At 34.4% G+C, this 10385-nt stretch overlaps 3 protein-coding genes across 5 annotated transcripts; 1 reads left to right on the top strand and 2 right to left on the bottom strand.

The window, feature by feature from the left end:
* Positions 1-244: 244 nt before the first annotated feature.
* LOC114385728 lies at positions 245-2941 on the bottom strand. Its single transcript, XM_028345776.1, has 5 exons — positions 2752-2941; positions 2536-2636; positions 1123-1204; positions 923-1008; positions 245-717 (listed from the first exon to the last, which is right to left on the bottom strand). Exons 1-5 carry the CDS (start codon positions 2791-2793, stop codon positions 465-467), a joined length of 564 nt encoding a protein of 187 aa, XP_028201577.1. The 5' UTR covers positions 2794-2941; the 3' UTR covers positions 245-464.
* Positions 2942-3042: 101 nt separating this feature from the next.
* LOC114385727 (ubiquitin fusion degradation protein 1 homolog) lies at positions 3043-6042 on the top strand. 3 transcript variants are annotated; one of them, XM_028345772.1, is made up of 10 exons: positions 3043-3200; positions 3291-3336; positions 3593-3667; positions 4109-4133; positions 4243-4275; positions 4388-4509; positions 4618-4748; positions 4831-5054; positions 5161-5408; positions 5536-6042. In XM_028345772.1, the coding sequence occupies exons 2-10, from the start codon at positions 3334-3336 to the stop codon at positions 5629-5631; spliced, it is 957 nt and encodes a 318-aa protein (XP_028201573.1). In that variant the 5' UTR covers positions 3043-3200; positions 3291-3333; the 3' UTR covers positions 5632-6042. The 3 variants fall into 3 exon arrangements, with proteins under 3 accessions (XP_028201573.1, XP_028201574.1, XP_028201576.1); XM_028345775.1 differs by lacking the exons at positions 3043-3200; positions 3291-3336 and having other exon boundaries at positions 3645-3667; positions 4113-4133; XM_028345773.1 differs by lacking the exons at positions 3043-3200; positions 3291-3336 and having other exon boundaries at positions 4113-4275.
* Positions 6043-6730: 688 nt separating this feature from the next.
* LOC114386320 (uncharacterized protein C24B11.05-like) lies at positions 6731-9391 on the bottom strand. Its single transcript, XM_028346285.1, has 8 exons — positions 9127-9391; positions 8780-9024; positions 8599-8696; positions 8444-8481; positions 8241-8328; positions 7868-8146; positions 7631-7696; positions 6731-7064 (listed from the first exon to the last, which is right to left on the bottom strand). The coding sequence occupies exons 2-8, from the start codon at positions 8901-8903 to the stop codon at positions 6942-6944; spliced, it is 816 nt and encodes a 271-aa protein (XP_028202086.1). The 5' UTR covers positions 8904-9024; positions 9127-9391; the 3' UTR covers positions 6731-6941.
* Positions 9392-10385: the final 994 nt, after the last annotated feature.

Below are 10385 nucleotides of genomic sequence, written 5' to 3'. Positions count from 1 at the left end.
AAGTACGTATGTAACCATAAACAAAATATTTCACTTGTAACCACGATACATTTTAATATCAAACTATATTTAATAGCTAAAAGCACATTTCCAAAAGACTAACAATTTCATAAAATACAACATAAGATGATACAAAAAAACACTCGTGAGGCTTTTGTTTTAGCCCTTTAATCTAAAAGTAAAAAAAAAAAAAAAAAAAAAATTCGTACCCCATTGCCCAGAGGCTCTTCGCTATGCAAAGGTATGAGGAAGGGATATTGTACGCAGCCTTACCCTTTAATCTAAAAGTATTCAATCTAAATTAGCAGGTTAAATCCTGAATCTTAACAAGAAAATGTGAAGGTCTTTATACCAATGGATAAACAGCCTAACAAAACCACGACTAACGATATAAATGCCCAATGCCTGAAACAGAACCAAAGCTAGCATAATTTGTTTGCTATCAAATCAAATAATCAATAAACTCATCTACTTTGTTTGACACTAGATGGTCTTAAAACTTTCCAGTCCAGCTTATCTCCACTCGGTTTTTTCAAAGTACCCAAACTATTGTTTGGCAATGATTGTTTATCATCATGATCGTTCTTTGGTGATTTGTTAGGATATTGTGCTTCACAAATTACTTCAGATTGTTTCCTTTTAACATTGCCGTTAACCTCCACACTCTTTTTGTCCATGTTGGCACATTCTGGACCTTCTACTGAAGAGCTATTTTCTCTGAAACAATGAAAACAAAACCAAATTAAAATTCAGAGTCATAATCTGAGGAAATTTTACAATAGTTGTCCATTAAATTTAAAAAAGACCAAGCCATGAGGAACATTAGATAGTTAAACCATAAACAGAGAACCTTCAGACCCTTGATGAGGGGAAAATAAACAGAATCAAATGTTCACATGGAAGTTTAGGCAAAGAAACCCACCTGATATTGATATTTGCATTTTGATTTCTAGACATGGTAGTTTCAGCTGCTGGCTGGTGTAGTCTTGCTTCTTCCTCATTTAATTTCTAAAATGGTAAGGCTTTTCGCATTAGAAAAGAATCAAAAGAGAGATCATGAGATCTAGTTCTCAACTAGGAGAGTAAAGAAACAGCTTAGAAATTCTTGATCTTCAAACTCACATCAACTGAAGGATTGAAACTTTGAAATGACATTCGACCTTTAGGTGCTCCAGGATGGGGATCACCTTCCATTATAACCACACTACATATGTGTAGAAAGCCAGTCAAGTTTAAAGTAAAAAAATAAAATAGAAATAACTGAGCAGGATGAAGCAAGTAACTGCAGATGAGAGGCAATTATATACCAAAGTTGAAAAGAAAAATTTGGCAGACACATTGCTTTATTTAACTTTGCTGTTTTACAGGGTAAGGTACAGAAAGGTTTGGGTAAATTGTAAGGGCTACAAGTGAAGCAACAGTACATGCCCCGATACTTAATCCAATGTGGGTACAATACAACACAGTTACAGGGATACAGAAAATTATTAAAATTTCAAGATACATTACAGTTTATATATCGTTAGAGGGCCTTTTTATATGATTAAGAATAGATATTGAACATTAGATCTTATAATAAATGGTCAAGATTAAAACACTTAAGTTATGAGTTTTAAAAAATTCACATGATACAAAAATGCTTTAAAAGGAGACTCAATGATTTCTATTTAATGCATAATTATATCAGTGAATGGTGATCACAATTGAAAAAAAAAACTTGTAATCATAACAAAAGACTATAGTTACATACCTTTCTCATGCCCATTATCAGACTATACTCTTCTACCAATGAACATGTCATAAAGTTACATACTTTCCCCAACCCGTATCAGAGCCATATGTAATTTTAGTCATTTTCAAAGCATGGGAGTTGTATTCCAAATGTATCAGTTAATAAAATTTTAAGATAAGTAACAAATTGGAGGATACTCCTTGAATGCATATCTAGGCATATCGTTAGCGTTACGGTATCAGTGGGTATGACGCTGATACTTCAATATAACAGGCACGTATATCCCACCAGCAATTACTGCATACCAGCTCACAATTTAAAAGCAACTGTTTTTGTAATGCCTTATTCATTATTTGAAGACTACCGCTCTTTCAATTAGCAGAAATCAAGAGAAACTCATTCCACAACACAATCATAAATAAAATATATAAAATTTTCAATATCAACCTTGGGTTGCTAGCCTACAACTACAAGAAATAATGGATGTTACATCACAAATGATTGCCATGAGGAATCTCATCTTCAAAAACCACTTCTAATATCATCAATTGTTTCACTAAAAGCCTAAGAGATTCTAATAGAAAACGCCAGTTAAATGGCTATTGGCAGAGATACAAATGCTTAACCTCACAACTAACAACACCATAATTTGAATTTCACTTCTAAAATGCACCGGTCATAACAAACAAGGGCAACTAGACAATCAATATAACAGCCTCAACGAAAGGAAGTCTCAGAACTCAGACCCATGTGTGGCAAAAACTAATCACTACAAATTATTTGAATTTAGGAAAGAAAATTACCACTTTCTAGTAACAGCAGTGGATGTGCCAACACTGACATCAGGTCTGATCTCTTCTTCTTTCTTGGTTTTCTCCTCTCTCAGAGCCGCCCTTTGCATGAACTGTCCAACATCGAAACAGAGCCAGGAACAACATCATTAGTCCCTAAATTTTCACCTCTAATCTTGAAGCAAACAATTCTACGTCAAATCTCACAAACAAGCAATGAAAACTTACCTTCAAGTTCTTCAACGTGCTTGAAAGCTCTCGCCTCGCCATTATACCTTCAATTCAACTTCGTCTGTCAAATTAATCTCTTCCTCTTCCTATGAACTCGACCACAAGCACGCAACCTTAACCTAGGTCCTCTGATTTCGTTAAGGTGATTTTATTTTGTGTTGTTTTGTCTCAACTGAAAACTTAAAAAAAACATCGAATGAAATGGCAAACTTGTCCTTGAAAAGAAAAAAAAAATATTGGGCCTTTAACACGCGTGTTATAAACGAGCCAGTCTAATAACATCTTTGTTTGATCCAGCCCATGAAAGGGAGAGATTGCACACAGAAAAAAGAAAAACAATCACAGTCCTAACCTATAAAAGCTGTAACCGTGTGTTCTTCCGAAGCATGTAAGCGGTGTGGTGACTCTCGGGTTTTACAACGCAGCTTTTCATCGTTCAGTCTAAGGTAACGTTTCACAAAAATTTCTCATACGCTCATATTTATTATGTGATTGGATCGTGATCATTGGCATTTGTTTATCTTTTTTTGTTTCAGGCACACGCACACCATCAAGTCATCTTCTGGTCTGCTGATATCTATGGTATGTTGACTTGCTACTTTTGAATTTTGTGTGTTGTGATTGTAATTCTTCAAAAAAATAATAACAATTGCAAATTTGAATGGATTGGGACTGATTGGCTTGATAGAGAGAGTATTCGACCACATGCCTTGGAACTTAACTGTCTAAGTGTTAGACAATTTTTTTCTTTTGATCACATAAGTCGTGATAATTTTGTTGCTCCTACGTTTGTGTGTTAACATTTTTTTTTCGTTTTTCTTTAAACAAAAAATTGCAGGCATATTACAGAGATGATCGATTTGCAACATTTGAACAGTTTTATCGTTGTTACCCTGTCTCCTTCATTGAGAAGGTACGATCACTGATTTAGCCTTATGTCAATAATAACTTCCTTTGCTAGTTTCTTTCAGAGGAAATAAAAGAAGAGGTGAGAAAATTTTGAAATTTGAATTGAGGAGAAAAATTTTCTCTTCTATCCTCCTATTTTCTTTCCTCTCATCCAAACATGTCATAAACTATTTCTATTCACAAAGTCAACATATTCCTTGGGATTTATATTTGGGCCTGTGATTGATCAAAGGGGTCTGATCTGTGATCACTGGCTATAGATTGTGCCGACCAAAAAAAACTGGCTATAGCTTGCTGACTATGCTGGTTTATGAGTGGCATTGCAACATCCTTTATATGCATACAAATTTGTGCTGCGCACTCTTTTTAAGAAAAAGAAAAATGTTTACATCTGCATGTGATTCAAATTCTTAAACTGATTCCTTGTCCTCTTAATTCTATGCAGCCAGATCTGGAAAAGGGTGATAAAAGTATGTACCCACAGCTTACATTTCACTACTCTGATTCAAAACATGTGTGAAACTTTGATATCTTGTTTTTGCCAATAGAATTTCTTATGACAATTTTTGTTGCCTTTAGTTATCATGCCTCCCTCAGCCCTTGATCGCCTTGGTAAGTCATTATTTGTCTGGTTGCAACAATTTGATTCATTCTTTGTCCTGCTAAATTACTAGGCTTATTCATCTAAACATCTATCAAGATTTTTACTAGTTAAGTTTTTCAGCGTCTTTGCACATAGAGTACCCCATGTTATTTCAAATTAAAAATCCTTCTGCTGAAAGAGTTACTCACTGTGGGGTGCTAGAATTCGTATCTGATGAAGGGATCATATATATCCCATACTGGGTATGTCGTTTCCTCTTTGTTTCTCGTATTTTTTCTGAACTTTTTTTGCTTAATGAATTTTCCTTCCTTTATTTACAGTTTATAACGTTCCTCTGTTTTTGTTGTCAGATGATGGAAAATATGCTCCTCCAAGAGGGAGACATTGTAAAAGTGAAAAACACCAACCTTGCAAAAGGAACGTATGTGAAGCTGCAGCCTCACACAAAGGATTTTTTGGATATCTCCAATCCAAAAGCCATGTTAGTATTTCTTTTCTAATATCTAGTTATACCTTTAACAGTGTCAATTGATATTTTCTTTCATTCTCTTGATTATTTGCAGCTTAGAGACTACACTTAGGAGCTACTCATGTTTAACAACTGGTGACACAATAATGGTTCCTTATAACAACAAGAAGTATTACATTGACATAGTTGAAACTAAACCCTCTCCTGCAGTCAGTATAATTGAAACAGACTGTGAAGTTGATTTTGCTCCACCTCTTGATTATAAAGAACCTGAGAAACAAGCAAAACCTGTTGTATTTGACAGGAAACGACCAAAAGGTTGTCATTCTTTTATCATATGTTGAAAGATGCTTTTATCAATTTTCTCAGTTTTATTTAGCAAAAAATTCATTAGCAGTTTGTGATTATATTCTTTGTATTTCAGTTGAAGATGAGCCGCCAACAAAGATTGCCCGGTTGACTCCATTCACTGGTTCTGGAAGACGTTTGGATGGTAAACCCTCAGCACCATCAGTTGAACAAACATCCTCTCCAGAGTTGAAACAGAGACAAACTGACAAAGAAATCAAGGGTTCTGATTCTAAGTCATCAAATACCGTGTCTCGTAGACATTCAGGAAAGCTTGTGTTTGGGTCAAATGCAACTACATCTGACATTCAAACAACACCTAAGGTAGTTCTTAGCAGTGGTAATCTTCTGGAGAGACAGAGAAAAGCCCTAAATCTATGATTCATTAACGTGATTTTAGATGCATTTGCTTTACGTAAGACCATCTATAACCAATATTAATTGTTTTTAGGTTTCTCAAGAAAACACCAGTCAAGAGAAATCTCAGAAGGAAGAAGAGCCAAAATTCAAAGCCTTCACGGGAAAGAAGTATTCATTAAAAAGTTGATCCTTGATGGGCTATTTTTGTGTTGTTTTTTCTTTTGATTTACGGAATATTAGTTGAGACAACATTGGTTGGATCTTAATCCATATTCCACTCTTGCATATTCATGTTTTTTTTATGTCATATATATTCGTTAGATTTACCTCGGGAAACAAAAATTTATCACTTTTGACAGTCCAAGGAATACCTTAGTCCAAGATTACAACTACAAGATCATATAGAATTTTCAAGAGGATGATTGGAGTCTTGTTTGATTTATTTTCCATGTTTCAGTGTCATCTTTGCAGCTACATTAACCAGTTTCCTGCCACTGGCAGTTGGTGTGGACTTAAAATCAGGCCGTATTTGTAATTCTCTACAAGTCATTTATTTTTTTGATGTAATTGGAAATCATTCCTTAAATCTTTTGTACGATGCCCCATGATTAGAAAAGCCTTACAGCACAGCTCATGTTAGCCCTTAGTACAATTGCCAACGCTGGAGGGAAGAATCTTGTTTTTGCTTTTCAACCATTATATAATGCGCCTATTCTGCCCAGCCTTTTGTTTCAGCAGTTAAACGGAATTTGTATAAAACAATCGTGGGGATAATAATGTACCACACATGCTATTCGTAACAGAAACAATCAGATGCTACCAATGCATCAAGAAAATTGTGAGAGTAAGCACTGAGCGGTCATGTTTTACCTTCATAACCTCATGCAGACACTTCATCCCATTCTGTCACAGAAATGGGAGAGAGTTGTAAAATTTCACCCAATAAGCCTTCTTCTAAAGCTTGTTACCCTTGGATAAACTTATATATATGAACAATAACACAAAAAGAATAAGGTAATATTAATTAAATGTTTTTGCAAAATTAATTTATGCTCTTAAACTTTCTCTCATCTAACTTTTCTATTCTCTAAAAGCTGAAAGTTTACAAGTTAACTTGTGAGAAAAGTTTTTTTTCCTATTGTTTATTAAAAAGTTTAATCAACCAAGGCATTAAGTTATCTTGATATCATAATAATCACACATTTGAGTGAAAATTTCTTGATTTTTCGCATGTGGGTTGCACACAGGGTACTTTTAGGCATGCTACTCAAGAAGTTTTCGATGTCTGTTTTCAAAACGTACTGCATTTGCCTCTTACTTGAGTTGAATCTTTTACACACAAAAGGAAAGGAAAAATGGCGAATAAAAAGTTAATTACATAAGTATATCAAATTCTTCCAACATCAACATCATATGGCAATACAGTACTAGAAACCAAATGTTTTTAGAACTTAGACGTATAAGTTAAGCTATTAATGATGTTTCAATTGAAACCTTTCAAGAGCACTCGACACTTTCAGGCTTCTCATTGGCTTCCCACAGTTCTGGAAATGCCTCCTTCATATTATGGATGCTTTCTAAGGCATGATCCACTCCCGTAGCACGACGGGATGCAGCCACCTGCATGCGTGTCGCATTGGATTTCACATTTAAGTTCAAATTTCATCATATTATTTTAATTGAGAAGTGATGCATTTCGGTCAAATGTCAAGGGAATTTTTAATTATACCTTCTTAAAGCTAATACAGTCATAATTTAATAATAAGAACATGTGCATGCATAGAATTGTCAAGGTTCCACAAATGTGTACTTGAAGTTCCTTTCAACTTAATTATATGAAAGATTCAAATGTAAAAAATTAAAAGTGGCTTTTTTTTTTTTACGTTCGTCAGAAGCAAGCAATTCTCTATGAGGTACGGTCGGACACTCAATGTGAACATCTTTTCTAACAAGAATTCAAACCTTGATTTATCATATTATGAGAGACTAATCCCTTCTGTTAAATCCAACTCTATTGGTAAAGTAGTTCTTATGAGTTATGACTAATTCTATATGCTTCCTTTTGTGCTCATTCATGATGATTTTGTGAGGTTACTATACGCCGTTTGACATCATTACCACAAGAAAGCAAAAAAAAAAAAAAAAAAACTAAAATAAAGTTCTTATGACTAGTATTTGTTACTTACCATGACTGTGTGGAGGCCCAAGGATTTTCCCGTTTGTAAATTGCGGAGACTGTCATCGAAGAATAACTGGAAATAAATAACTTAATTTGTCACAAAAATGCACATAATCAAGAAAAAAATGATAATTGGTATTCATTGTTACAAAAGACACAAATTGCAAGATCATCATGACAAGGGTTAATTAGAATTAGAGACAAAAGGGAAAATCCATGGCCAAAGAAGGATTAGTGATCTTACTGTTCTTTGAGGGTCAATATCTGCCATATCGAAAACCTTTTCAAATGCATCTTGAAAGGGTTTGCACACAACCGGGGTCCTTGGAAGCAAAATATCAGAATCAGGCCTGCGAATGTACTCATAAAAATCAAAAATCCCTGTGGAACTTGGTTTATATTCATTGCCATCTTCATTGGAGGAATTCAGGGTCTCAAAGCTTATAACTCTTTCAAAGCAATCCTCTAGTCCAAGCCTATGAAGCACTCTACTTGCATGGACCTTGTCTGAGTTTGTAAAAACCTAGGAAAAAAAATAGAACACAAACATTATGCTGATAAGAAAATTTATGAATCATGTCCAATTTTAGTCATTAAAAAAGAACAAAGAAACTCACAATTTTTGGAACAGGCAAGCTCAGCAAAATTCCCCTGAGAACAGGGTCAGGTTTCAGCATATCATATGGCAATCTCCCATGAATAAATCTGCTTAACACAAAATAGTTTTAGATTCTCATTATATATCACATGATTTCTAGCAATTAAAATAAATGAACAAAAATAGAACAAATCTCAAATATGTAAGGGTAAAGACAATTACGCATGAAAGTCATCATAGTCAAAGTCATAGCCAATAGCCTGGTGAGGGGGAAAAAGACAATGATTGAGATTGATTCATTCACTATCACATCTAAATAAACAAATAAAATTGCGTTTTAACATATAATGAAAGTTCAATCAATTATATTATACTACCTTGAGACCTGCCATGGTTGTCCCGTAAGTCTTGTATAATGAAAAGCACGACTCAGGAACCTTAGCCTCCGGTATCCCAAGCTTTTGAAGCATGTACTCTGTGCAACGCATCCATTAAAAACTAATGCATTATTTCGAGTAATCACATATTACTATGTCTTCAATTCGGTGAAGTCATTACCCTGAATATTTTTTTTCACTTGCTCAGCCAATCCAGAACTCAAAGGATAAAGGGTGCCATCGAGATATGAAAATATCAAAAACCAGTTATCAATATCACCGTGGCAGGATAATGACGCTAGCATGTAAGAGTGAGAAAGTAATCATGAATCATGAAGGCTTACCAAATAAAAGACAATCATATTTCCCCTTTGAAATTTCCAGGAACTGATCCCCGTTTTCCATCTCAGACTCTAGTAGGCTCAACTACACGCAAAAGAAGGAATCATTGCAGCATGTTAAACTGAGAAGTAAAGAAAATCTAGAATACTGTATTATACTATCATATGGATCATCACATTCACTTACTGTATTGCAAACTGTTAGCAAGAAGAAGCAAATCGTAGAGAATGGAGACGGAGAAAGAGATATATGTAGAATGGAGTCGAGTGAAAGCGATTGTGGGGTGAATAATGGTGATCTTTTTTTTCTCAAACCTCCCATTCATCAGGGAAAAAAGAGAGTTAAGAGCATAGTGTGTTTGCTTGACTTGAAATAAATGAGAGAAAATTCAAAAAATATGAATCCAGGTGTATTTGTTTTTCCACGAAACAGTGATTATATTTTGATAACAAATTTTTTAAAACATTTAATTAATAATATTTTTTTCTATTACACTACATTATCAATAAAATTAATAACTGATTTCTCATTTCTTCTCTTTCTAAGTTATAAAAAATATCAGATTGTCTGAGAAATATTTTGGTAAATTAAAATCATACAAATTTAATGTAGTAAAATTAAGATTGAATAATTTAGATATTACCAATTTGATCCTTTGAAAAAATAATTTTTTATCAGATTTTATTTATTTTTTAGTTAAACTTAGTTATGATTACTTTTATTTGACCGGATGATTAAAAAGAAAGAAAAAATAAACCCATACGAAATCACACACTTATTTTTTGTTTTCACAGTATATATGAGTTTCATACAAATCATATCCTTTCCTAATTTTATTTCCTTATTGCTCCCTATTTTTGTTCTCCTTTCTTGTCAAACACATTATATCAAGAGTCTTATATTTTATTTTATTATCTTAGGATCCGTTTAGAATCGAAAAGAAAATAAAAAAAATTAATTTTTTTTTCCTTTCATTTTGCCTCCAATTAAATTGCAAAACTTTCTTTCTTTCCTCACTACAAAAAATAAGGTAAGTTTTGTTATAGATAGAAAAAGGTGTGGGAGGAGGGAGGTGCGCGCGCAAGCATCCCTTGGTAACATAACTGAAATCATTTATTGGCGCCACGTATGATGGAGTGTTGGCACCTGTCAATTCCAGAACCACATAAATGACTAGCGTCTTCCAGAACCAACGGGCTAAAATTAAATTCTTCACTTTTAAATAACTCGCATCTCTCTAGACTTGTTACTTATTGCATGATGAACATGAACGCTGTAGAGGAAGAAGAGATCAACGGCGGCGCTTGTGGCCGTTGTTCCACGCCGAATCGCCGTATCCCCCCGGCGTTGGCTCCCCCGCCGCCCCCAAAGAAGAAGCCGTTTTCGTTTGGAAGGAAAAGAGACCCGCCCATGAATGGCTACTTCCACCCCCCTGATCTCGACCA

The sequence above is a fragment of the Glycine soja genome, chromosome 15, assembly GCF_004193775.1.
Source record: "Glycine soja cultivar W05 chromosome 15, ASM419377v2, whole genome shotgun sequence".
Lineage (NCBI taxonomy): Eukaryota > Viridiplantae > Streptophyta > Magnoliopsida > Fabales > Fabaceae > Glycine > Glycine soja.
Note: the sequence above shows the minus strand (reverse complement) of the source record. Positions and strands in the feature narration are given on the sequence as shown.

Coding starts and splice junctions, on each gene's coding strand:
- LOC114385728 (XM_028345776.1), bottom strand. CDS start 2,793: ATGGCGAGGCGAGAGCTTTCAAGCACGTTGAAGAACTTGAAG. Junction 2,637..2,751: donor GCACGTTGAAGAACTTGAAG/GTAAGTTTTCAT, acceptor GATGTTGGACAG/TTCATGCAAAGGGCGGCTCT. Junction 1,205..2,535: donor ACTGCTGTTACTAGAAAGTG/GTAATTTTCTTT, acceptor ACACATATGTAG/TGTGGTTATAATGGAAGGTG.
- LOC114386320 (XM_028346285.1), bottom strand. CDS start 8,903: ATGCTAGCGTCATTATCCTGCCACGGTGATATTGATAACTGGTTTTTG. Junction 8,147..8,240: donor GCTTGCCTGTTCCAAAAATT/GTGAGTTTCTTT, acceptor TTTTTTTCCTAG/GTTTTTACAAACTCAGACAA. Junction 7,697..7,867: donor ATATTGACCCTCAAAGAACA/GTAAGATCACTA, acceptor ATTTATTTCCAG/TTATTCTTCGATGACAGTCT.
- LOC114385727 (XM_028345772.1), top strand. Junction 4,276..4,387: donor CTCAGCCCTTGATCGCCTTG/GTAAGTCATTAT, acceptor TAAGTTTTTCAG/CGTCTTTGCACATAGAGTAC. Junction 4,749..4,830: donor ATCTCCAATCCAAAAGCCAT/GTTAGTATTTCT, acceptor GATTATTTGCAG/CTTAGAGACTACACTTAGGA.